The sequence below is a fragment of the Oncorhynchus keta genome, chromosome 17, assembly GCF_023373465.1.
Source record: "Oncorhynchus keta strain PuntledgeMale-10-30-2019 chromosome 17, Oket_V2, whole genome shotgun sequence".
Classification (NCBI taxonomy): Eukaryota; Metazoa; Chordata; class Actinopteri; order Salmoniformes; family Salmonidae; genus Oncorhynchus; species Oncorhynchus keta.
The window spans coordinates 27313123-27339911 of NC_068437.1; the positions used below are offsets into that span (position 1 = coordinate 27313123).

Below are 26789 nucleotides of genomic sequence, written 5' to 3' on the forward strand. Positions count from 1 at the left end.
AATAGGAACCTACATCTTGAAGGGGCTGTTCTCCTGCCCATCAAATCGGGCATGCCTAGATGGGATACAGCTTTTGTCAAATTTGAAGTCAAACGTAGTTTTTTGGTCATTTTAGCTAACCCTAACCCTTTACCTAACCTTAACCTAATTACACTAACCTTATAAGTGAATTCTCATAACCTGCTGCGCAAGTTCTCCTAAACCTGCCCTGAAAAGTCAAGTTTGACAAAAGCTGTATCCCTTCTAGACAAAACTATCAAATCCCATATATAGTCATATCAATGGTCAAATGTCTGAGAGCAGCGAATCACCGAGTAGATCCATAAAGAAAGATAGGGGAAGGGACCCCGATATGCCATCTCCAAAAAAGTATTGGATGTCTGAAGGAATTTAGTCCCCTCCCCTTCTCGACAGTACATATTTGAAAAGGCACATTCAAGAAGAGCTTGCACTCCAGCGCAACGTTCAGTGAAGCACAGACGCACAGTCTCTCTCCTCGGGTCTCTTTCGAAACATTTGGTGGAGCCAAACAAAAAATAAGCAGCCATGGATGCCATCAAGAAGAAGATGCAGATGCTCAAGCTCGACAAGGAGAATGCCTTGGACAGAGCTGAGGGAGCCGAGGGAGACAAGAAGGCAGCAGAGGACAAGAGCAAACAGGTCGGCATTATATATGGAACATCTAAATGATTCTAGAAAAGGCACCTGAATACCAGTGGCTCTGTTCGCGGCAGTCTCTAAACGTGGATCGGTCACCTCTTCAATGTGGATGTATCACTTTTACGGATCATTCGAAATAAGGAGTATTTAAGTGATATTTATAAATAACATATCACGACGGGTAGGCTAATAAGTGACCTGGATATGAATGATCGGAATAATTGTGTTTACTAATTACGCCCATGTCACTGATGGGTGGGTGAAGTTGTATTAATGTAGCCTAATTATAAAGTAGGAAATATAGAATAATTACTGTTGGGAATATGGATAGGCTATTGAAAAACATATGCTTCTTTCAGCATAAATGCAATAGTATATTCACTTTGATGTTCTATTCAACTAAATAAAATATTGTCCTTTGCATGTGTAGTTAGAGGATGAAATAAGTGAATTGGAAAAGAAATTACGGATCACCGAAGATGAACGTGATAAAGTGCTTGATGAGTTCCAAGCCGCGGAGGAAAAGTTTCTGAACGCCGAGGAGGTGGCCACCAAGGTATTTTATGTGGCTCGCATGATTTTCCCTAACTTCTCTCCTCTTTCTCCCTTTCTCTGTCTGTCTGCGTTCTTGCGCCTTGTGCGCGCTCACGCCCTCTGTTTCCCGCTGATCACCCCTGTGAAACTGTCCACACTAAAACAAACCTCAGCTCGAGGATGACTTGGTAGCTCTGCAGAAGAAGCTGAAGGGAACAGAGGATGAGTTGGACAAGTACTCCGAGTCCCTTAAGGATGCCCAGGAGAAACTTGAGGTGGCTGAGAAGACAGCCACGGACGTAAGTAAAGGGCACAAAATCACCATTCCTGCACACTGCTTCCCACATCGGTCTCACATCAAACTGTAAAATGTGTAAAATGACAGTTATGTGAGGCCTTTATTCGGCCTCATCACTCGGTCTAAAGTATTTTCTCAGATTACCAAATGTAGGTTGAATACTTTTTAGGTGTGATGCACCTGTCCAGCCCTAAATGTCTATGGGCCAGCTGGACTGTAGCTTATTATGATAAAGGAATCATATTTAAATCACAAACAATCATGATGTCATGCCAGATATTGTTGAACTGTCATTTTATATATTTTGTGGTTGTGTGTCTGTCAACGATCACAAATCACCTAAATCATATCAATATAAAGAACAAAGGTGTTTCAGTGTTCTGGTATTTGAATCTCTCTACATAGCCTACATATGAGACCCCAAAGTCAATTTAAGACACTAAATCCGATTCCTCTCCACAGCTCCTTAAGTGGGGACATTTACGAGTGGAAACTGAATTTGTTAAACGTGCAGTCTCCAAGCGGAGTGCGTGTGCACCGCACGGATAAATATAGCCCACTGCTTTATTTGGTCATTGGTCAAGTTAGAGCTTACTTTTTGGGCTGCGCTTGTTTCTTGCAATAGAACAGACTAGGCCTATAGTAAATTAGTTTCCCTTAAATAATTTTCTAACTATTATACCATCAACCTGAAGTATTTTCTAATAATTTTTCTAATTTTCTAATGAGATATATTAAGATTATTCTTGTATCTTATTATTAATGTACTTTGTTCTTGTTTTGAGGTACATTTAGTTAAACTCATACTCTAGAGTGTAATTTGGCTTCCTTGCGGTATAATTTGGCTTCATGCAGGGACGAACTTGAAATTAGGGAAATGCTCCATAAAAGGAAAACTGTCGCTTCATGCATGACACCGGGAGTTGCATTCAGGGGCTGAAAACAATATGTATAAAATACCTAGGTTTGTCGTGTTATGGCATGATAATCCTAGGCTAAATAAACATGGAAAAACATTAGCAAGGCAAGTTAACTTCTTCATTATTGAAGGGGGATTATCAAATGAGATGTGACATTCAGTTGACAATTGATTTTCATGTATTGAAAGTGTCTATATGGTAGCCTACATCTCAATAGACCAAAGGGACTCCCTATGCTCATCTCCTTTCCTTTAGGCTGTCATTGTAAATAATAATTTGTTCTTAACTGATTTGCCTAGTTAAATACATACAAATAATCTGCACTGATATGAAAGCGTTAAACTGGTAAATATATACATTCTTGGTTGGCATTCACCTATCCCATGTTTTCAGATCACTGCAAATGAAGGAAAGGAGATCAGGAAAAAACAACTTTGTTGAACTCCTTGAGTAAAATTCTACAAATGCATAGAATGCCTCTTGGTACTCTTTAGGAATTATACAGTCTGAATATCTTTTCAATCCCATGTGTACTGTCTAGATAATACCAGCAAATGGTGCTATACACCCGTGCAAGGTCCCTTAGTCAACGCTTGTAGTAGCTGGGCGGTGCCCTTATCATTACAGTACGTCTACCACAGATACACTTTTTATTATGACCAAATGTTGGTTAACCATTATAATATTACGAAAACAAGAAACTAAAAATAAATTATACTTGTGTATTTTCGTTTGTAGCCTTGAAAAGGTTATGAAAGCATGGTTACTTCCGGTGTTAACGTTCAGTTATTGCTGTGTGCGCTCCTCACAGACGACTCGAGTACCGCGAGCAGCCTCCCCCCAGGTACATTCCAGGGCGTTGTAGCGCTCCGTTTCCATTTCAAGGAAAGTGTTTTCTTAGAAAGTTTAAATAATGACCGGTATAACATCACTGGAGGCCGTTAAACGGAAAATAAAAACCCTGCAACATCAGGCAGACGGTGCTGAAGAGAGAGCTGAAAGACTACAGAGAGAATTGGGCTTGGAGAGGAAAACCAGAGAATCCGTAAGCATATCATAAAATAACTGCAAAAAAAAAAATCTCAAAGTGAAACAATGATATATTGCTTTTGAGATGTTTCATATGCGAGTGAGTAGCACAGACTTTAAAAATCCATGGTGATGCACTCATCACTGACATAGCGGAATTTCTCTGACATCCGTGCTTCTACACCTGCAGTGCTTGCTGTTTGGGGTTTCAGGCGGGGTTTCTGTACAGCACGTTGAGATATCAGCTGATGTAAGAAGGGCTATATAAATACATTTGATTTTATCCCGTTGTGTTAGCTAACAACCTAAATGTATCATGCTCATTGATTACGATTCGCAAACTCGGACAGATTACGAGCTCGAGGCGAATTTGATGATTGCCCCAAGTGTAAATCGTGTTTAGCTGTGGCGGTAGAGCGCGATTTCAATGATGCTGTAACCACCATGTTTCTGATGTCATAGTCCGTTTATATTTTCTCTTAATTGATGGCCATGATGTACAAAGGTAACGGTTTTCACAAACAGTTCTTTGTTTAAAATATTAGTTTGTTTAATGGCACAGTATCACCCCCAATATTCATCTCCTGGGTATGCTAGGCTTCTATGCACATGCTTTAGTGCACATAATAACCTAAAGTAAATTGTACTTTTTTTTTTACATAATTGCTGCACAGAGTTTAAACTATTTTCCATTTAAACAGGAAATAACGTCAAAGAATGTTGCAACAGAGCTGCGAACAACATCAATAGCAGAATGTCGTTTTAAACAAGGTTTCCTTATAAGGACAAATAGTTGTCGCGTGTTCTAAAGAACAGGGGGCCAGCCTCTGAGCTATAGAATCAGGAAATAAAGCCTGTATGCATTTGCTGCTAAGGGGGTTAATTGCCAACATCAACATGGTCACTTCATGTTAGTTTATTTGAAGGAGACGTTTTGGGTGGGGTTTGGAAAAACCACTAGATGAACTGATAGTCATCTTAATTTCACTGGCTAGTTTCCATATCTCCATTCACAACATGAGATGGACCCTGCGCACCACTCTAGTGTTAGTATGTGATCAGGCCTCTGAGCGGTTAACCATAGTAAGGTGGGGTATGCAAAATAGGTCAACTTTGAGCACCTTTTATCTCTTGAATGTTTTGGCATTCAAGTCCAAAAACTCACTTTCTGACCACTTCTGCAATGGGCTAATATGTATGTGGGAGGTTTCATTCAATTCAAATGGGCTGCTGTCAAAAAGGGATTGAAGTGTTTTTAAAGATTCAAAATAATTCGACTTTGGTACATAATAGAAACAAAGAATAGAGCAGTGGCTGTCCATATCAATTGTTTCTGCTATCAAATGTTCTGTTTTTATTACCACACTTCCTCAGTATAAAATCTCTTATAAAAAAAATATAAAAAATAGTGTGATTTCATAACTTATTGTTGTTACTAGTGGTAAGGTAATTAGAACAGAAGGGAGTACACTTGATCAGTCACACCACCAGTAAAATAACAATAAAGTAGACATTTTGAGAGGATGAAAGGCTGAACTTCATCTAATCTTCAGATATGGTCCTCTGGGGACTCTTCATTGGTGTGTGTGGCCTTTGACAGTGTAAACCACTTTGGTGCACCATGAGTCCTCGTTAATGTCACCTCTGGGGTCCAATAATGAGGCCAGGTATTCAGCCTGTCAGCCAGGAGCATTGTTGTCATTACACAGTGTGTGGAGTGCAGCTCAGCATAGGGGAATCTTCCTAGGAAGGCCATTTTCTCTCCCCAACAGGTGACACTGTCATTAGGCTGGCAGATGGAGATAGCACCATTTTAAATAGTCATTACCCAGACCTCTCACCTATAAAACACAAGACACTGAGGTGGAAAATTCACCAGTATTCTTTATGTTGATATGTTTGTACTGTATGTTTGTCTCTCTTAATGCATTTTACCCCACGATGCAGGTTCTGGCAAGTTCTTCTCTTCTCTCCTAGGCTGAGGCCGATGTCGCTTCCCTTAACAGACGTATCCAGCTAGTTGAGGAGGAGTTGGATCGTGCTCAGGAGCGTCTGGCAACTGCCCTGACCAAGCTGGAGGAGGCTGAGAAGGCGGCTGACGAGTCCGAGAGGTATATATTTATGGTGGGGAGGGAGTTAGACCATAGACTAGACTGAGTTTCTCTTGCCTCCTTACTGTAGTTAAGGCCTTTAGCGAAAGTAATGGCTGGCGGTGCCACTGACCGGTTCCAACAAACAACCTGTTTCAGCGGTGACTATGAAATCCTGAATAAATTGGCCATGAGGCTCTGTTTCCATTCCTTTGTTTGGTGTATAAACAAACCCTCTATGCTGCACAGCCCAATGCCTGAACATCTGAGACCAGATCAGACCCTGTCTGGGCCTGCCCTGTCATCTCCAGTGATCTAGTGGTGCAATATTTTCCCCAGTCCCATTAAAAAAGCTGTCCAGCTGCCCAGGCCTTGACTTTGAAAGGGCATATTAAAGTTTGCCTGCCAGCCAGCGTGGCTGTGCGTTGGGCGTCCCACGGCACTCTCAGAGAGCTGCTTGCAGTGTGTCTGCAGTGGTACCTGCCCACCCAGGTTTAGTCTGGCCTAGAGATATTGATTTGAGTCATTGAGTTACAGTGCATCTGTGAGCGTAGGAATGGGACTCATCCTAGCCTAACATCTGCTGCCTGTCTCTCCCCTTCCTCCCCACAGAGGCATGAAGGTCATTGAGAACAGGGCCTCCAAGGATGAGGAGAAGATGGAGCTGCAGGATATCCAGCTGAAGGAGGCCAAGCACATCGCTGAGGAGGCTGACCGCAAATACGAGGAGGTGAGTCTCTCAGCTGCTGTTGGCCACACAATAACATAATGGCACACTATGATTAAGTCCACCCTGACATACCCTAAATCATGTAGGGTGTATGTACACAGATATTGGGTGTATATACACAGCCATTTTGTGTATAGTGTAACTCCTTGGTGTTCTGCACCTAAAGGTTGCCCGTAAGCTGGTCATCATTGAGAGTGATCTGGAACGTACAGAAGAGCGCGCCGAGCTTTCAGAAGGGTAAGATTTTTTTCACTGACACCTAGGAGTAACGCTGCACATTATTAACATGCATGGATAAGGTTATTTAACGCCACGCCTGGCTCAAAGTTAACTTTTAACTTTTTATTTTGGACGTGTTGCTCACTCGTTGTTGCATGTACTATTAATTTGCATGTGTTTCATGTTTTGAATGGCCTTTTGTTCACAACATCCACGAACAGACTGATTCGAAGAGCGGAGGACGAGCTAAGAGTTTTGGAACAAAGCTTAAAATCACTTACAGCTTCGGAGGCAAAGGTACTGCAGACTAACAAAGTATTCTGTCAGGTCTATCTTTACAGACTTATGTACGACTTCTTCTTGTCACTTTCATTCACTCTGCTGAATGAAGCCTCTCTTTCCTGCTAGCACCTTGCTCTGCTTTGCTCTCTTCCTATGTGTGGGCTTATGCTCAGGATATCCTAGAACTAGAGCCTTTTACACCTCTAACCTGGTAGGAACTGTGCAAGAGTAACATCTTTCACATGCCATATTAGCATTCTTAATTTGACCAATCTGCAAGCTAAAAGGCATTTACAAAAGCGTCTTTGTAGTCTCCACCTTTATTGTTGTTGCATTCCTGCTGTGTTAAGTCACTTTGGTCTCCTTCCTGTAATTTCCCTAGTTCATATTTATTTTGTTTTGTTTATTCTCCCCCCTTCTGCTCTCCCTCTGTCCATCCTGCTTCCACTTGTCATCGGTGTCTCAATACGCCTCTCCATTTTGGCACAATTTCCTCTGGACCCTCCTCCACTTCCTCCGCACCTTCTCCCCTCTAAAACAACAGCAAATGCTCTGAGCTTGAGGAAGAGTTGAAAACTGTGACCAACAACCTGAAGTCACTGGAGGCCCAGGCTGAGAAGGTAGGTAGTCTGCCGCTGTGTTCAGACCCAGGCATGCTTTCCAAATCCCCCCCAGAGCCATGCAGGAGAAGGAACCTGAAGAACCATTTACAGCAGCACATGGGTCATTGGTTACAGTATCTGGCTTACGAAATTGGAGAGGGATAAGATTAGTAAAACGTTGTACTTAAAGATGTCAGGCAAATACCTTTCAGTATTTGTTCTGTTAATTGAAGATAAACCTATTGCATCTAAGCCTTGTTGCTTATGTTTCTTTTAGAACTGTTTGATAGGTCATTAGATGTAAGGTCTTTGTTTCATATATAAGATAAAGTGGGAGGGTTTTTAGGCTCTGTCTGTCTCTGTAGACTGGTGCAGATGTTACTGTTGGGTAGATGCATGACTCCTGTTTCTGCTTCTTTTGATCCACAGTACTCACAGAAGGAGGACAAGTACGAGGAGGAGATCAAGGTCCTCACTGACAAGCTGAAGGAGGCAAGTTTCACAACCCCCTCTATCTGGGGGCTTTGGCCAGAGGCCAGGCTATTCCAGTGCTCTGGGTACTGTCGGCCCACAGTATCACTGACTGTGTGACATTTAAACTGATTCTTAAGAACCTGTCTCTCTCTACCTACCACAGGCTGAGACTCGTGCTGAGTTCGCTGAGAGATCAGTAGCCAAACTTGAGAAGACCATCGACGACTTGGAAGGTATGACTTTTTTGCAGTTCATTTCAAAACTGTACTTTGATCTGTTTGGAGTAGGTCTACATATTATAGTGTCAGTGAGTCTCATTCATGGCCATTCGGTAAGTGTCTATGCTTCTTTCAAAATGTCTTGAACAAGAGGAGGAAACCCTCTTGCCTTCTATGCAACACCTCGTCAATATACTCTAATCTGTGCTGGTCTTTGCTACCTCTCTCAATTTCCATTATCATATTTATATTCTGAGCAACACGTGCCCCTGATTGAGTCGGTGTACTTTTGGGTCACATCTGAATGGAAATGACTTTGGTAGTTTGACATTTGACAGGTCATCCTATTCACGTTTGTTCATAGGTTGGGTTGTCTTTGCCGGTTGATCTGCAACAAATAAGTTTCATCTGCTTAATTAGAATAAGCTATTAGTCACAGTAAGGGATATGCTGCCCTACAACTGCTTGTTACAGTAAATCTTCCATCTGTAGGTTAAATCATGTGTCAGGAGGCTCTCATAGTAATTAGAAGGGCTGAAGAAACAGTCATATGGTCTTGATATCTCTGACATGAGATGTTCAGGACTCTGTTCACTATTTCTTGATGATGCTGAGGAATTTGTCGACCTCAATCACATTTCTGTTCTATCCTCTTCTGGTATAACTTTCTTTTTCTTCCTTTTCCACTCTGTCACTCTCCCTGGGCTCCCTCCGGGCTCTCCCTCCACCTTCCTCTGGGCTCTTGCTGATGACCCGGATGCCCTTCTCCACCCTTCCCACACACCCCTCCACCTCTGCCCCCTCCTCCTCCCTGTCTGTGCACTTGGCCCACGTCCCAATAGATGAGTTGTATGCCCAGAAACTGAAGTACAAGGCAATCAGCGAGGAGCTGGACAACGCCCTCAACGACATGACTTCCATGTAATTCTTCATCTGCGCTGCCTGCTTGTGCCTCTGTCGTCACCTCCTTGCACCTCCCATCCCCATTGTTCAGCCATCACAATCTTCTGTCTATCTGAAATCCATCTGTTTCTGTTCGTACAAGATAGTGGTTCACGTTACTGTTAGAAAGCAGCTAATTAGTTCTATACACTAGGTAGTCTAAAGGTCCTCGTCAAAGGATAGTTAAAGTGGGTTGTATATTGTAAGTACTGGCTAACTGTGGGAATTGTTTAAGCTCACTCAATGGTTTCCATTCTCACTTAGACTTGTGGTTGTGAGGACATTCTCTCCATTAAAGTCAGTTACCATTTTTAGCAGTGCAGTAGAGTACTTGAACCTAGACTTGTTTTGTATGAACAGAATACAGCATGGAGGTTCTTCGTTTACCCATTTGAGCTTCCATTTTAATAACTACCATATTGTATTACTTTTTACACAAAAGTAATCGTAATTCATTTTGTGATAATATTTTAAATGTACATTGTTCGACCAACAGATGAATGTCTTAATTTCAAAATATTCATAATATTTTGTTAGCCCTTAATGCATGTGAGGTGTCTATTGAAATGCAATATTTCAATGTGAGCCTTCTGGGTCTTTAAACTGAGTTTCTCCATGTAGTCGGTGTGCTTTTGTGTTCTGTACATTTTCCAAGTGTAGCTCACTTGTTTTTACTACTAACAAGGTCTACTTCTGTATGGAAGAAAGGCCCCATGCGTCCCCCTTAATTCCTTTTTGTTCATAACCACAGTTGAGGGGAAACTGTCACAATCTACAGTCTGGTTGGGTTTTATGCTGTGCCCCTTTGGCATCTGAGAAGATATCAGATGTGTCAAAGCTGGAGGTGGAGCACCATGTATGACAAATGTTTGGTCAACTGATGCTCCTCATGACTCCTTGGAAAGGTCTTTCATGTGATCAGAGGTTTGGTGTGGTTGCTGCAGTAGTTGTCGTACACTGTCTGTATCCCTCCATGGCAATACCTCCCAGTGGGGCATTGTGGCTCTAGCCTGTCCTTTGTGCTGTGGCGCCAGTAGCGCTGATGTGTTGCTGCGAGTCTGTTTTCCAACAAACCCCCTATAGCAGTACCTCACTGTACCTCTTCTCTTCCGCACAGATAAATTGTTTACACCTCATCAAAGACGCCTCCCGCCAGCTAAGCAGCATCGCTCTGCTCTCTCACGGCCTTTCTTCCATTTCCCAACCCTTCTGTCCATGCTTTCCTTTACTCCCCATGTTCTCATCCTGTCAGTGTTGTATCCCATCTCTTGTATAGAACCTCTGAATCTTTCTGTGTTGTATACAAATAAACCTTCTTCCTTCTATGTAAGCTTTATCTCCTTATTCTATCCTTTTCTGTTCCTTCTGAATTTAATTTAATTTTCATTTCTATTTATTTTTCAAGCGGCTCTAATAATAAAACTAGGGAGCCCTGATGTTAGTAATGTCATTGTTTTTTTTAATGTCTCAGGAACCCATAAACAAATGTTATGGTGCTGGCATTCTTACAAGTTCAGTTGAAAGTACCTCTGTTTTAATGTCCATTGGTGTTGATCAACATTTTCATTCATTTTGAGAGGCGAGATGTGAAATGTGCACTGTCCAGTGAACAGTTCTTGCAATTAGGCCTACTACACACTTGTAGCTCTTATTCAACTTTCCCTCATTTAATAGGTATATACCTAAGGGAGTAGTGATTATCTTACAGCCTTAATGAAGGTATGTTTATTTTAGGAGCATCATGGCACATACGGCTGTTAAAACAAATGTAGCTTCTAAGGTGACTGTCATTTGGCTCAATACAGTATAGGTAATGTTTTGATAGGGAGGTGGCACATGTTGGATTGCTATTGAATGAGTAGGGAAAGTAGTAGGCGTGAAGAGAAGCACAGTATGTAGGATTGTCTGCCTTTGCCTGTTGAAAGTGAGTTGGAAAGAGTAGTACGATTGACTCTTGAGATGCTGATGTTGATGCCATAAAGTCTGCAATTTGCAATATCATTTTATTGTTGAAATAAATGAATAGATATGCACTTTCCGAATCATTGTTTTCAATTAAATGCGAGCATCACAGGCACTAGCACTTAGTTAACTGCACCTAACTCTCAGTATTTATTAAGTCGAATTGTTAGCCATTTTATGTGTTCCAAGCACTTCATTCACTCACAACTAGAGTTTTGAATGTCCAGGCCACTCAATGATATGTTCTCCCACAGTCTGTGTTTAATGTAGAACCGTGTGGTATGTAATGGGAGCGTGGAATATCCTAGGCATTTATGACATCAGGTAGTGATCCTCCATACAGGGCTGGAATTTAGCAGCTTTTATACTGCCTTAGTTGCACCTATAAGACTTTAAGCAGGATCTGTACAGTACATGCCTTCTGGTGCTGGAAGGTATATTTAGACATTGAGTAGAACCCACTGGCAATTTGTAACTCTTTAGCTCAATTATCCACCCCAGAGAAATGTTGTTCATATCTCCATTCACAAAGTTCAGAGGCAATCCACCCATCCCCTTCTGCAGTTACTGCACTGTTCTGTGGAGAGTAGACTGAATGTATGTATCTATGCCATTTTCAAACAAGGTAAGGTATCAGGTGTGAAGTGATCCCACATCAAGCTTTCACTTGAGCTCTAGTCTGTTACTGCACTGATTTCCTGTTTCTTTCTCGTTCTCTCACTTTCCTACCTGCTTTCTGACTGCAAAGATCGGCTCTACCAGCAACTTCTTTCTAACGAACTAAGAGTGGTCTTGAATGAGGACTAAATAGTGTGAATGTTTCATCCATGAGCTTATGTACCGTAGTGACAGTATAATGCTGTGTAAGAAAGATGCGTGCTTGTATTGTGTTTCTATGATGCCCATAATGCTGGAGATGGTTACTGCTGGCGTAACAAGCTATCTACAATGTAATGGGTTAATCTATATACTTAGTGTATACTCTTACAACTAGGTACTGTAATGTGCCTTTATATACCATTAAATATAGAATACTATACGCACCACTATTGATTTCCCCAGTTTAAGCATGGTGAAGGCAATGCTATAAGAGCTGTGTACTGCATGTATGGTTACTGCCACAGCATAGTTACAGCATCGTTTTTTCTCTAACTGAAAGCGTTTTGCTTTTGATGGCTAATTATGTAACTCTGACTAACAGTACATTTTAATTCCTAATTGAAGTCATCCCGAATATAGATGGTCCTTGGCCTGCTGTTGTGGGGTGCTTTTGCATGTTGTGGGTTGCTTGCTTGGATTTTAATATTTTTGTTTTATTTGGTGTTTAACAGAGAAACTGGCACATGCTAAAGAAGAGAACCTCGATATGCACCAGATGCTGGACCAGACTCTAATGGAACTAAATAACATGTGAAAGCCTGGTTTAAACACTAGTTTCTGTATTTGCACCTCGCATGCCATCAACCCTCCTTCCATTCCATGCCCATGTTGAGGAACACAAACCCACGCTTTTCCTTTTGCACCATCCTGCTTTCAGTGGAACTCAACAAGGAAGGTATAGAATTTCCTTAATGAAACCCAAAATGAGAAACACTTCTATTTTTGCCAGCTGATTGTATAACGAGGTCAGCATTTTGTAATCATTGAGGTTAGTTTATTTTTGACAAGTTATCAGGTGAAATTACGTGCCATTTGCTACGAAGGTTATTTTTATCTGCATTTGATAGATTGAAGGGGATGAATCTGGCACATACCCATTTCACCCTGGTTATGCACATACCTTACATTTCAATCAAAGACAAAGTGGAAAAATGTTTCACTTAATTCAACTTCCACGTACGTACAGAATTAGTAGTGTAGGAGAACATGATTTTAGTTTTTGAATACTTTTGTATTAAACTTTCCTCAAGTAAGTATACATTGGATAAGCCTGTCCACATGTATATTGGTGCTGTGTTAGGGGGTTGTTCCACCAATTCGGTGCCTTTTTGAGAAGTGTTTCTTGATTTGACCTAATTTAAACATTCTGTCATCAAGAGCACATTCATGTTCAACGTTTTCCCATCTCAAGACGGGGAAAAAATACTATAGTAAGTGCCAAATAAAGTAACGGTTGGTCAGACTGTAACAGGGTTGGTCAGACTGTAACAGGGTTGGTCAGACTGTAACAGGGTTGGTCAGACTGTAACAGGGTTGGTCAGACTGTAACAGGGTTGGTCAGACTGTAACAGGGTTGGTCAGACTAATCTTAAATCATCCATAAATCCCCTTGTGACATGGGGAATAGAAGTTTGTGTGCAACAGGGAGTGGTAATTGAAGCCTGTACCTGGGTAACAGAGTTGACATGTTATGCTCGACCCACTCTGTTTTCCAATTTGACTATTAGATACATTTTTCAAAAGAAACATTGTTTTCGAAAGGAATAGTTTCAAAGAAACAAAATGATGGGAACTGTAAAGACATTTTAGGGTTAAATGGGGTCAAATCTTCCTAGAGGATTTTGGCACTTTAGCAAGTATTTATTCTATAAAAAAATCTGATTTATTGAATTCTCCATGTTTATATTAAATGGCACTTCCTTTTAATATAAACTGCTTTTCAAATTCAGTATTGGTGCACAATTTCTACTTAATATATCAGAGGGATGCAAAAAGCACTTTTCGTGGAACAACCCTAGGACATTTTAGGAAAGGCCAAAATTAATGTTTTTATTTAAAATTTTGCCTATATCAATCCATGGCTAGAAAGGGATCTACGTATACTGCTGGAGTGTATTTGTTTTTCTTTTCATCCTTGAACTCATTACAAAATCTCTATGGCAACATTCTTGCTAAATGCATTCCTGTTTTTTTTGTTTAAACCATGGTTCGAAACAACCATTTTTGTATTGTCTAGAAATATGATTTGAATCATGTGGGTCTGCCTCACTTGTTTTACTATTGTTTTATGAAATTAGATGTTTTAAATGTATATCATCTGACATGTAAAAAAAAAATGTGAATATAAATAAGATTGCACAGTTTGAGATTTTCTAAAGTGGAGTATTTTTATTTGGTTGTCCTTAATCAGTTTTTTATATATATATTGTAAAGTATATATATTTTTTATTATTTTTAAGATCCTACAAAACACAATCAATTTGAAGTCTTGAGGAATTAAGTGGACCCCTTAAATACAGTGCTGCATTATAAACCTTGTTAACCCTCAGCTTTGTGTGTGCTTCCAGAACAAATGGTAATCTGTTCATCTTCCAACCTTGTTACATTCACTGCTCATTCTGATCTAGGTGTTGGTTTGACTTCCAGAGGTCATGCAAGAATATAGTCTAGTCTACCTATGTAATTTGGCATCTATATTTTGGTACTAAGCTTGGTTTTATAGTTTGAATTTAAATGCATTGTAATAGGCCACGTGCTGTATCACTGGATTATAAATGACCCATCATAATACAACTAGTTGTATGCCAGGTGGAATTGCAAGGAGTGAAAATGTAAACAAGCTCATACAGAAGAGGGCATTGTTACACTCTAGGTGCCGACGGGAGACATGTGCTGGTTTGAAATCTCAGAGTATTTTGTCACCCTGGGGACTGGGTGATAACTTCAGTTTAAGGTAAGAGGACTATCAGCCAAAGAAAGGACATGGACCTACTACTACATTTGTATCATCTCTCAGAGATGTTATATTCATACTGATGACCATCTGGATAACATTTACATTTAAGTCATTTAGCAGACGCTCTTATCCAGAGCGACTTACAAATTGGAAAGGATACTAATGAAAAAGCAATCATGGGGCCATCTGTCTTACTGGTCCTTTTTTTATGGACATTACATATCTTTTATGCCATTTTATAGACCTGACTGCTAGTTATGCCTGTATTGTATTGATGATGTGAATGGCTGTGTGTGTGTGTGGTGTGTCATTGCGGTTTGGTTGTGGTTTGCTGTCATATTGTTGCTGCAGATTTAGTGCTCAAGTAATTGCCCCTAAGAGAAACATTTTGATTGGATAGAAAAATATAATGTATGAATTTGATACAATTTAAATATTCCATTCTATAAAACAAATTTTGTCAAATTGGCAATATATGAAGTGCATTTGTTGCATTTGAAATGGGGGGGGCTGATTTTTTTTTTTCCCCCACTCGAACTGGAGTGAAGGCAGTCGGGTAGGGATGGTGGATGGTAGTTGGAAGAGCGCACTTGTTTGAGCTGGAAGAGCGCACTTGTTTGAGCTGGAAAAGCGTTGCGGTAGCTTTCGAAGAAGAGGAACATCAAGACGAAGCAGCTGCTTTATAAGTGGGATGCGCTGTTGAGCGCTACATCCTGAGGGGTCCGTGCTGATTGTACTGAGATTGTGACAGTCGGTTAAATGCCGGTTAAATGGCGTCCCTTGAGAAGGCAAGCACAGTTTGTATGTCAGGAGAAGTCCAGTATTGTCATGAGTATACTTGGAATGTGGAGGGAAAATGAGAGGCAGATGAGGTCTGAGAGAGCGGGGGAGCTCGAGTCGGTTAAAATTGCGGGGGAAATGGTTTGTTAAAGAAGAATGGTAGAAAGTATAAGCAGCGTGAGCTGAAGACAGGAGGAGAAATGGAAGTGAATGAGGTCGTAGTATCGGAGGTGGTAGGTGTGATGTTCTCGGAGCCCGAGGCTTGCACCGAGGGTCAGGATAAAGATGAGTCCGTGACCGTAGGAGTGAAGTTTTGGGAAAAAGTGGACCCTTGCCTTTTTTGCGGATCCATTTGTGGTTTCGTGGTGGGTGAATACAGAGTTTGGTGCTGTGGAATCGGGGAGGGTAAACAAAGTGGTCTGGTGATAATTGTTTGTTTCTGCTGGTCAGAGGGAGAGGGTGCTCAACTTTAAACGAATTGGGGCAAAAAATGTGAATTGTTTTGCTCCCAAGAAAAGGGGGCAATTGAAAGGAGTGATTACTGGGGTAGCATTACATGTAAAAGTTGATCAACTGAAGGGGAAATTTCCCAGTGTTTGATGCTCGTCGTTTGGTACAACGCAAACGGTGGCATGAGTGGTGAAACAGAAGTCACTGCCTGTTCTTTTGAGTTTTGATGTCTTTTCCGACAAAGTTATGTTAGTGTATATATAAGTTGTCCTGTACACGCTTTTGTGCTAAATACATTACGTTGTTAGAGGTGTCAAGATTATGGGCATGTGGCAGCAGTGTGTAGGAGGGAGGGTCCAAGGTTTGCAGAAGGGCATGAGACAAGGGAATGTTTTTAGCATTGTTTAGCATTGGGAAAAGTAGTGATATATGTTAATTGTAGGGGTGCCCATGGGGCTGGGGATCAGAAATATCCTGTGTGAGAGAGCGAGGTTGAGGTTTCCATGGTTGTCATATGCTGAGGCAGTGAAGAAAGTAGAGGAAGATGGGTCAAGAGGGAGGGATCCTGAGAGGAGTGGTATGCAGTAGATATGTACCAGTACAGAGGGAGGGATCCTGAGAGGAGTGGTATGCAGTAGATCTGTATCAGTACAGAGGGATCGGTCAACAAGTGATATATGTTTCAGTAAGATTGGATTTTTAGCATTCATAGCAATGGTTATGAACTGTACTGCAGGGATGGAACGTTAAGTCTCAGAAAATTGAGGGTGTGGTGGCAGCTGCAGAGTTATTTGGGTGTGAGAGACTTGACATCAGAAGAGTTACATGGTGTGTTAAGTGGTGGTGTCCCATCCTTTCAAGTTGTTGACATGGGGTAGGACTAAATAGATTAAAATAGTGGGGTAGGGTGGTTTTATTTAATTGATATTTACATTTTCTATTATTCTTTTCCAACTTTATTTAAAAATAAATGTGTTTTTGGGTGTAGTGGTAGGGTCTTTTATTTTGTTTTACATTTGTGGTGGTAGGTAGTCTAGTGGTTAGATTGTTGAGCCAGTAACCGAAAGGTTGCTGGATTGAATCCTCAAGCTGACAAGGTAAAATAATGTCGTTCTGCCCCTGTACAAGGCAGTTAACCCACTGTTCCCCGGTAGGCCGTCAATGTTAATAAGAATTTGATCTTAACTGACTTGCCTAGTTAAATAAAGGTGAATGTTTAAAGCAAAGGTCAAGGGGGTTGTACTCCAGTATAGTAGCGGTAATGCAACATCTAGTGGATGCCAAACGCCGTTAAACCTCATCAAAGAAGAAAAATAAGCGTTTGAAATTGATCTGAGCTCCCAATTCGTCATTTGGCTAGTGCTGTCTGGATCAGGGATTGATTAATTTTGTCTGGCGCAAGCAGGGGACTCAGGAAATGTTTCAAACTCGATTCGATTGTAGCGATTTTCTACAGTAAAACAAACGTCAGTCGGTCGATAAGCTACAGAAAAGTAAATATGTCGTGGTTATTTTACTCGCCATTCAAGCGTTTTTGTGTCAAGTGTAAAGATTGTCCTGCAGTGACCGCGCGCTGCTATTCCTCTTTGTTGACTCCAATTCGGTGCCCCCAGCTGTCAAAACAACAGACCTTTGTCGTGTTACAACAGCAGCAGAGAAAATGTTTCGGACCTTCACGCCTAACTTCTCGGTTTTACTCAAGGTCAAAGTTTTGGATTGGGGGAATAGGTGCGGGCATTGTTTTAGCTTTGGGATTGAAATATCACACTGACATAGCTGAGCTCTCATGTGAAGAGGACTTCCAACATACTGGAAGATATGGTGCTGCCATTCAAGTTAGCAGAGACCTTGTTCAGCGGATAAAGGTACAGGTATTTGACGTTTTTTGCATTCAGAATGTTTTTCTCCTGAAATGAAATGTTTAATAACATGACATTCAGTTGACGCATGCAGCTCAACCTCATGTCAGAACATGTTCATAGATTTTCTGTCTGTCTCTGTCCATCGCCTCTTTCTTGCTTGGTGTGACAGGATGAGGTTGGAGCTCCAGGGCTGGTGGTCGGTGTGTCTGTGGATGGCTCTCAAGTCTGGTGCGAAGGTTGGTGTCATGCAGTACCTTTAGGTTCACTGTAGTAGACACAATACACTTACTACTCATATGTTCACAAATGATTGCAGTGCATAATACTGCTGTGTCAAGCAGGTCCCTAACTAACTGATGTCCATGTTGCAGGACTTGGCTATGCTGACTTAGAGAACCGTGTGCCCTGTGGACCAGAGACAGTGCTGAGGATCGCCAGCATCAGTAAACCCCTAACTACAGCAGCAGCAGCCCGCCTGTGGGAGGAGGGGAAGCTTGACCTCGATGCCCCTGTCCAGAAATACGTCCCTGAGTTCCCCCAAAAACAGTTTGAGGGAGAAGATGTAAATTGAGTTTCTGAGAAGTTGGAAAAAAGATACATTCCAAACGCGCATGATCCTCTCACCTCAAGCACTATTTTCCCCTACATTTTTCCAAATATTTGTTTTTGTGTGGTTCTTGAGGATGTTTTTTCTCTTTGACATGTAGGTGACAATAACTCCACGGTTGATTCTCTCTCATCTGAGTGGCATACGGCACTACGAGAAGGATGCCAAGAAAGTGAGGGAGGACAGGGAGAAGGCCAAACGACCTTTAAAACTGCCTGGTGAAGAGGAAAAGAGCTTGTCTGAAAACAAACCCAAGACCGAGGACAGCAGCACCAAGAGCAAAGAAAACAAACCGGCTCAGAAGAAAAAAGAGTTTGAGCAAGAAGAGTACTACCTGAAAGACAGCTTTGAAAGTGTCATTCGTGCCTTGGACCTGTTCAAAGACGACACTCTCGTTTTCAAACCTGGTAGGAGCTATGGAAGAGTTATCACTGTCAATCAAATGAGTCCTATGTGTATTCAAATTAATTTACGTGAAAGTAAACTAGTGTTTTGTCATCTGCAGGCACCACCTTCCTGTACTCAACCCACGCCTTCACCCTCCTCAGTGCCGTGGTGGAGAGAGCTGCTGGCCAGCACTTCCTGGATCACATGATGAAGATGTTCAGGGAACTGGGCATGCTCAACACTGTGCCAGATGAGAATGACCCCATTATCTATAACCGCTCAAGGTAATGAGTGATTTCCTTTTGCTTCACTGCATATCAGTGGTCAATTGGTCTAAGATCAGCTTTGTTATTGTGTTCTGATTATTTTTATTTTTTTCAAACAAACTGTATTTTTTTGCTGCAGGTTTTATCATTTCAATAAGAAAGGACGCATAGTAAACTGCCCTTACGTGGATAACTCTTATAAATGGGCAGGAGGTGGCTTTCTCTCCACTGTGGGAGACATGCTCCTGTTTGGGAATGCTCTGCTCTTCAGCTACCAAGTGGCCAACCTGAAGGACTGCACAGACCTCCTGCCTGGCTTCCTCAAACCAGAGACAGCCCAGGCTCTGTGGGCCCCTGTGGACAAGACAGTGGCCTCCTGGGATAAGGATGGGCTGTATGCACAGGGCTGGCTGGTGGTGGAGAAGGAGCAGAAGTATGGGCAGTGCAGGAGGCGCAGGCATTATGTCTCACACACCGGGGGCGCTGTGGGGGCCAGCAGTGTCCTGCTGGTTTTGCCCCGCAAGACAGTCCAGCATCCAGAAGGACTGACTACAGCCCTACCTCAGGGAATAGTGGTGACCATCATCACTAATATGCAGTCTGTGGGACTCAACAGCACAGCACTGAAAATCGCCCACGAGTTTGACAAAGCCAGAGGCTAATAAGAGTATATTTGTAAAGAATATGAAGAGGGTTAAAACTACCGCAAAGTGTCAAGGCACTACAATATCTTTACTAATGGCAGTGGATGAATGATTTATCAGCAGCACTCTTTTGTATATTTGAATTTGATACTGCTTTTTATACATTTCAGCCCGTTTTGTTGAGTAATAAAAGACCATGTTCGACATGGGTGTGCATTGAATATTAAGTCATTAGTTTGGTAGTGTTGTTAATCTTGATGCAGATAAGTGACAACCATTCTCACCTTTGCTGAACTGAGCCTTCTAATCTTGCCACTAGGTGGCAGCAGTGTACTGCTTTGCTATAAATAGGAACCAGTGACTTCTGAAATCACACTGTTCAATACTGATAAGTACCTCAATGGTTAATCTACTTCAGCAAACCAATTGTAGGTCATATTGCGGGGGAAGAGCATGATGGTATTGAGAGACCTGAAACTACCCACATAGTCAGCAGTTTTCATTAGGTCTTAAGTGTAATGTCTGTTCAAATGTTTGGGGTCCTCGCTTGAATCGAAATGAAATTCACCCCAACCCTGGTTTTCCTCGTTACTATCCATCCCATTTGAAACAACTCAGGGGCAGAGTGGTGAATTGATGTGGTCTTAATTGGCCATGAATAGATGACATGACTTCTGGTAGTTCATTTAAAGATGAGGGACTTGGCACCATCTGTTGGTTGGCTCTCAAATGTACATCTGAAATGGAACTGGGAATGTCTATGGAGATTACATTACACCACTCACTAAGTCCGAATTCTCTGTGTTCCAGACCCATTGAACCTCTTATGAATGCCAACACCCCAATGTAAACGATTGTATTTATAGCTGGAATTATCATCCTTACTTCTAGGTCAATTACATCACTTCAATAGTCTTGATTGACATTGATTACTGAAGACAACACCTTGTTTCCTCATACGCAATCACAAGTAATGTACGATTTATTATTGTGATTTGTGATATTACACATGAACATTCATTCAATAATACAAGAGGCTTACTGTAACTAATGCTCACTTCATGTTTGACTTGTATAAAAATTGAACAAATAGATGCATTATTGATACATTGAGAAAAGCATGTGAATTCTACATGAAGTATTCCAAGTATTGCCACAATATACTCTAATCTATGGTATCACAGGCTTAGAGAAAGTGCACATTCACAATTGAACTTCGACACACTCACTGACTTCTGTCAATCAAAGCATAGACTAAGCAAACATTTTACAGTCATAGTATTCCTTTGTGTGAAGGCATCATGTTTCTCTCCATGCCATTCCATCCACCAGCTTTAAAAGCATGTATTGTGTGTCAGTTGAAAATAGCCATTGGAATGAAACACATTGGCTGCGTTTACACATGCAACCTAATTCAGATTTTTTTTCTACTAGTTGGTCTTTTGACCAATCACAATGAGATTTTTTCACAGATCTGTTTCAGATCTCTTATTGGTCAAAAGACCAGTTAGTGAAAAACTATTAGAATTGGGCTGCCTAAACGCAGCCATTGTAACAGGTTGTAGTCAGTCCTACTACACCCAGTCACACAGTATGGAGAAAAAGTGTTGTGGCTGACTGTCTTTGTGTCTACAGTAGCTTCAGCTTTTGATGGCCACTCAAACAGGCTACAGCTTGACGTTTGACGCTTGCTGCAGAATGTTTGTGGGTAGAAGTCTCCTCTGTCCTCCTGGTCCTTCATAGCCACATCTCCAGCAGCATCCAGACCCACACCATAACGTACCACCGTCCATGAAACATTTTGTTATCCAATCCGATGTCCCCAAAACAATATACAACAGGCCTCATACTCTGGGCTCTACTCTCCAATACTGTTGTTCACTGCCTTTCTGCTGGTTATTTGGTTTGTCCTTCCATACCCTAACAATAAAACAAATACAAGGAATGACACAGACGTAGAAGAAACTGAATCAGACCTGACAACATTAATTCCTGCATACTTATCGATTCATGAATCAAGCTAAATGAATGTGTTACTTACTTGCAGGTGTAGTAGATTACTACTACCAACACGACTAGAATAAAAAGGACAATGATGACCACAGCAGCAACCAGTCCTGTCTCCCCTGCATCATGTGCAGTGGTGAACAGCTGGTACTGCTCACAACGACTGCCTTTGTAGTTCTCACTGCAGCTGAGGGAGAAGGAACTGCATTATTCTCAAGAAAGCTGTCACCAGTTGAGAACCAAGAGCCAGGGTAGGTCTGCCTGGTCTGAGCTGAAGTAAAACAAAGGCTAAAACCATGCAGAAGTTCCCAGAACTTCCTTAGCCCATTGCCAAGCAACACTACACCTGCTCATGGCTGACAAACTGTTAGAGACATTAGAGAATAGTGATGAGAGAGTAACTTACAGACAAGTAAGCGTATCCATAAATGAAATTTTAAAGCATTTTCCTCCATTCATGCAGTAAGAAACCTCTAACTCGTTGCATGGGTCACCATGGTCTACAAAAGAGAGAATAGAAACATTTCAGGTTAACAGACACATAAAACAAATACAGTTACATCATATGGAAATTCTCAATAGCATTCCTGATCAAATTATTTCGCCAAACTCTTTTACCTGCCATCATTTGAATGTTTATTTTCCTTGTTTCTATCCTGAAGAATGTGACAGGGTTCTCTAAGATCCCCACCTACAAAAGTAACAGCTCATTACTAATCTACATAGACAAAATGATCAATTTTCATAGACAACAAGATAATCAGAGAAAAGGCTTCATGTTTGGTACCTTCTTTCTGCACTAAAACAAGGTATAACAGAAGTAAACTGGTTATGCGTCCTTAATCATATCACTGTATCACTGACTTATCGCCATTGTATGAAAATAATAAAGAGGTTTGTTATTCTCTTACAAATAGTATTGTTATGAATCTGTCCTTACCACCTCAGGAAATCCCAGTTTGTGGTAAGGTTAGTGAAGGTTTCTTAGGTGAATCACAGAGACAGACTGTTGAAAATAACTCTGCCAACTGCTTTTTGTTGGGCCTTCAAAAGCACAAATGTGGGCGTGTTCCATTGAGCCCAGAAATGTTGTGATAGCTGTTTGTCCACATTGTAAATGGCATGCTAAATGTCAGGATTGTCTCTATTGATTCTGATTCATTTTGGTAGGATGCCTGATATAGTAAAATGGGGTCGTTTTCAATGACTGCCTCAGAATACTATATCCCCACTACAGAGTAAGTAAACAAAGCCTTCCTCACTGGAAATTACGATAATTTTACAATTTTGGCATTTCACTAATAAAATGTGCAGTAGTGGTTTACTTTCAAACAGACAATAGGTGTCTGCATTCACTGTAATGATACATTAATGGATTAGTTTGTTAAAGCCAAGTAATTATCATTGCATCACACAATCTATCCAGGTTGGGTGTGGATCACTTGTTTTCTGTGTGACTTCAACTTGGCTTTAAATAGACAATCTGTGGGTTTGGTGAGAGGCAATGGAATGACTGGTATGGTGAGAGGGAATTGGAACAAACAGCACAGGCATAGCTAGAATCGTGGGAACTTTGCTTTGCTCTGGCCATCTTAATTACATGTCTCCTGCCTCAACACTTCCAGCATTCTTGTAATCATTTTTCTGTGTACTTCTTCAAAACCGTTAGCCGTTCAAATCAAATGTATCGGACACATATACGTGTTTAGCAGATGTTATTGTGGGTGTAGCGAAATGCTTGTGCTTCTAGCTCCAACAGTGCAGTAATTTCTAACAAGTAATATCTAACAATTTCACAACATTTCCCCAAAATACACAACATCTAAGTAATGGATTAACAATATATACATATAGACTACCGTTCAAAATGTTGGGGTCAATTAGAAAAGTCCTTGTTTTTGAAAGAAAAGCAAATGTGTCTATTAAAATAACATCAACTTGATCAGAAATACATTGTTAATGTTGTAAATGAGTACTGTAGCTGGAAACATCTGATATTTAATGTAATATCTACATAGGCGTACAGGGCCCATTATCAGCAACCATCACTCCTGTGTTCCAATGGCACGTTGTGTTAGCTAATCCAAGTTTATCATTTTAAAAGGCTAATTGATCATTATGTATGCTCTCGTTGGCATGCCCTCATTACATATCCGTCGCAAAACCCACTGGCTCCAGGTTATCTATAAGTCTTTGCTAGGTAAAGCCCCGCCTTATCTCAGTTAACTGGTCACCATAGCAACACCTACCCATAGCACGCGCTCCAGCAGGTATATTTCACTGGTCATCCCCAAAGTCAACACTTCCTTTGGCCGCCTTTCCTTCCAGTTCTCTGCTGCAAATGACTGGAACAAATTGCAAAAATCTCTGAAGCTGGAGTCTTATATCACCCTCTCTAACTTTAAGCTGTCAGAGCAGTTTACCGATCACTGTACAGCCAATCTGTAAATAGCACACCCGACTACCTAATCCCCATAATATTACTTACATTCTTGCACTTTTGCACCCCAGTATCTCTACATTATCATCTGCACATCTCTCACTCCAGTATTAATTCTAAATTGTAATTATTTTCACCTCTAGGGCCCATTTATTGCCTATCTCCATACTCTTCTACATATGCACACAATGTACATAGACTTTTCTATTTTTATTTTATTTTGTGTTATTGAGTGTACGTTTGTTTATGTGTAACTCTGTGTTGTTGTTTTTGTCACACTGCTTTGCTTTATCTTGGTCAGGTCGCAGTTGTAAATGATAGCCTACCTGGTTAAATAGCCTACCTGGTTAAATAAAAGTGAAATAAAATAACACATTTGATAACCCTTTTGCAATTAAGTTAGCACAGCTGAAAACTGTTGTCCTGATTAAAGAACCAATAAAACGGGCCTTCTTAGACTAGTTGAGTATCTGGAGCATCAGCATTTGTGGGTTTGATTACAGGCTAAAAATGGCCAGAGACAAAGACCTTTCTTCTGAAACTCGTCAGTCTATTCTTGTTCTGAGAAATTAAGGCTATTCCATGCGTGAAATTGCCAAGAAACTGAAGATCTCGTACAATGCTGTGTACTACTCCCTTCACAGAACAGCGCAAACCAGAATAGAAAGAGGAGTGGGAGGCCCTTGTGCACAACTGAGCAAGAGGACAAGTACATTAGAGTGTCTAGTTTGAGAAACAGACTCCTCACAAGTCCTCAACTGGCAGCTTCATTAAATAGTACCCGCAAAACCTCTTTATTGTTGACGTTGACATTTAAACGTGTTAACTCTAGCAAGGCTACTGGCCCAGACGGCATTTCCAGCCGTGTCATGAGAGCATGCGCAGACCACCTGGCTGGTGTGTTTACGGACATATTCAATTGCTCCCTATCCCAGTTTGCTGTACCTAACATGCTTCAAGATGGCCACCATTGTTCCTGTACCCAAGAAGGCAAAGGTAACTGAACTAAATTACTATCGCTCCGTAGCACTCACTTCTGTCATTGTGAAGTGCTTTGAGAGACTAGTCAAGAATCATATCACTTCCACCTTACTTGGCACCCTAGACCCACTTCAGTTTGCATACCGCCCCAACAGGTCTACAGACGATGCAATCGCCATCTCATTGCAAACTGCTCTATCCCATCTGGACAAGAGGAATACCTATGTAAGAATGCTGTTCATTGACTACAGCTCAGCATTCAACACCACAGTACCATCCAAACTCATCATTAAGCTGGAGGCCCTGTGTCTCATCCCCGCCCTGTGCAATTGGGTCCTGGACTTTTTGATGGTTCGCCCCCAGGTGAAGGTAAGAAACAACATCTCCACTTCGCTAACCCTCAACACTGGCGCCCCACAAGGGTGCGTGCTCAGCCCACTCATGTACTCCCTGTTCACCCCTGACTACGTGGCAATGCACGACTTCAAATCAATCATCAAGTTTGCAGACAGCACAACAGTAGTGGGCTTGATCACCAACAACAACAAGACAGCCTACAGGGAGGAGGTGAGGGCACTCCGAGTGTGGTGTCAGGGAATCAACCTCTCACTCAACATCAACAAAGCTAAGGAGATGATAGTGGACTTCAGGGAACAGCAGAGGGAGCAACCCCCTATCCACATTGAAGGGACAGTAGTGGAGAAGGTGGAAAGTTTTAAGTTCCTCGGCGTATACATCACAGACAAACTGAAATGGTCCACCCACACAGACAGTGTGGTGAAGAAGGTGTAACAGCGCCTCTTCAAACTCAGGAGGCTGAAGAAATTTGGCTTGTCACCTAAAACCCTGACAAACTTTTACAGATGCACAATTGAGAGCCTGGTACGGTAACTGCACCGCCCTCAAACGCAAGGCTCTCTAGAGGGTGGTGCGGTCGGCACAAAGCATCACCAGGGGCAAACTACCTGGCCTCCAGGACACCTACAGCACCTGATGTCACAGGAAGGCCAAAAAGATAATCAAGGACATCAACCACCCGAGCCACTGCCTGTTCACCCTGCTACCATCCAGAAGGCAAGGTCAGTACAGGTGTATCAAAGCTGGGACCGAGACTGAAAGACAGCTTCTATCTCAAGGCCATCAGACTGTTAAACAGCCATCACTAACTCTGAGAGGCTGCTGCCTACATAGAGTCTCACTAGTCACTTTAAACAATGCCACTTTAATAATGTTTGCATATCTTACATTACTCATATCATATGTATATACTGTATCTTATACTATCTATTGCATCTTGCCGTGCAGTTTATACATCACAAACATTCAATGTTAAAATACACTTATGTCAAATATAAAAGTCAGGGATAAGTGCTACCACTTGTAATCATACTCACTAATGTTTAAAGGGAAATCTGCAGTTGCTTCATCCATTTTTGGACTTCTGAATTAATGATATATACCCATTGATTCTTGAAGAATGTAACTTAGAAATGCCTCATGAGCTTTGTTCGACTGTCTTACCCCATCAGAACCCAACATATATGCGTTTTTTAATTCCAATGTTTGTAAACAAAGTAAAAGTGGTTCAAACTATAATGTTGATATCATGGATGGTCAGTCCTTGCATCCATAGTTCTGTCTATGAATTTGAGAGGGGTTACATTTCTCCAGCTCCATCCATCATCTTTTTTTACCCAAACAGGGTGACAAGAACACTTATTTGTTGTTTCAACTACTGAATGCCGCTTTAAATAGGCCTACTACTTTTTTTAAATACAAGATTGCCTCA

General features: G+C 41.4%; 3 protein-coding genes across 11 annotated transcripts; 2 read left to right on the forward strand and 1 right to left on the reverse strand.

Annotated features, from left to right (window-relative positions):
• Positions 1-428: 428 nt before the first annotated feature.
• On the forward strand, positions 429-13983 carry LOC118396717 (tropomyosin alpha-1 chain). 6 transcript variants are annotated; one of them, XM_035791099.2, is made up of 10 exons: positions 430-660; positions 1091-1216; positions 1368-1493; positions 5419-5552; positions 6144-6261; positions 6428-6498; positions 7307-7382; positions 7794-7856; positions 8002-8071; positions 12292-13983. In XM_035791099.2, exons 1-10 carry the CDS (start codon positions 547-549, stop codon positions 12372-12374), a joined length of 981 nt encoding a protein of 326 aa, XP_035646992.1. In that variant the 5' UTR covers positions 430-546; the 3' UTR covers positions 12375-13983. The 6 variants fall into 6 exon arrangements, with proteins under 6 accessions (XP_035646991.1, XP_035646992.1, XP_035646988.1 ...); XM_035791095.2 differs by lacking the exons at positions 1368-1493; positions 12292-13983 and adding exons at positions 8899-8977; positions 10116-10323; XM_052465770.1 differs by lacking the exon at positions 12292-13983 and adding an exon at positions 8899-8981.
• A 141-nt stretch (positions 13984-14124) lies between these two features.
• lactb (lactamase, beta) lies at positions 14125-19793 on the forward strand. 2 transcript variants are annotated; one of them, XM_035791091.2, is made up of 6 exons: positions 14125-17677; positions 17838-17904; positions 18040-18230; positions 18376-18682; positions 18781-18946; positions 19068-19793. In XM_035791091.2, exons 1-6 carry the CDS (start codon positions 17306-17308, stop codon positions 19588-19590), a joined length of 1626 nt encoding a protein of 541 aa, XP_035646984.1. In that variant the 5' UTR covers positions 14125-17305; the 3' UTR covers positions 19591-19793. The 2 variants fall into 2 exon arrangements, with proteins under 2 accessions (XP_035646984.1, XP_035646985.1); XM_035791092.2 differs by having other exon boundaries at positions 14125-17671.
• A 725-nt stretch (positions 19794-20518) lies between these two features.
• LOC118396718 (pro-neuregulin-4, membrane-bound isoform-like) lies at positions 20519-22643 on the reverse strand. 3 transcript variants are annotated; one of them, XM_035791100.2, is made up of 5 exons: positions 22520-22643; positions 22198-22270; positions 21986-22079; positions 21614-21766; positions 20519-21492 (listed from the first exon to the last, which is right to left on the reverse strand). In XM_035791100.2, the coding sequence occupies exons 2-5, from the start codon at positions 22205-22207 to the stop codon at positions 21417-21419; spliced, it is 333 nt and encodes a 110-aa protein (XP_035646993.1). In that variant the 5' UTR covers positions 22208-22270; positions 22520-22643; the 3' UTR covers positions 20519-21416. The 3 variants fall into 3 exon arrangements, with proteins under 3 accessions (XP_035646993.1, XP_035646994.1, XP_035646995.1); XM_035791101.2 differs by having other exon boundaries at positions 22491-22599; XM_035791102.2 differs by having other exon boundaries at positions 22523-22596.
• Positions 22644-26789: the final 4146 nt, after the last annotated feature.

Excerpts from the sequence above, each read along its gene's own strand:
- LOC118396717 (XM_035791099.2), top strand. The coding sequence starts at position 547 with ATGGATGCCATCAAGAAGAAGATGCAGATGCTCAAGCTCGACAAGGAG. Across the intron at positions 6,262-6,427 it reads CTGACCGCAAATACGAGGAG|GTTGCCCGTAAGCTGGTCAT; the intron begins GTGAGTCTCTCA and ends CTGCACCTAAAG. Across the intron at positions 8,072-12,291 it reads GACCATCGACGACTTGGAAG|AGAAACTGGCACATGCTAAA; the intron begins GTATGACTTTTT and ends GGTGTTTAACAG.
- lactb (XM_035791091.2), top strand. The coding sequence starts at position 17,306 with ATGTCGTGGTTATTTTACTCGCCATTCAAGCGTTTTTGTGTCAAGTGT. Across the intron at positions 17,678-17,837 it reads TTCAGCGGATAAAGGTACAG|GATGAGGTTGGAGCTCCAGG; the intron begins GTATTTGACGTT and ends TTGGTGTGACAG. Across the intron at positions 17,905-18,039 it reads CTCTCAAGTCTGGTGCGAAG|GACTTGGCTATGCTGACTTA; the intron begins GTTGGTGTCATG and ends TCCATGTTGCAG.
- LOC118396718 (XM_035791100.2), bottom strand. Across the intron at positions 21,767-21,985 it reads ATGGATACGCTTACTTGTCT|CTGCAGTGAGAACTACAAAG; the intron begins GTAAGTTACTCT and ends CTTCTCCCTCAG. Across the intron at positions 21,493-21,613 it reads GTAATCTACTACACCTGCAA|GGTATGGAAGGACAAACCAA; the intron begins GTAAGTAACACA and ends TTTTATTGTTAG.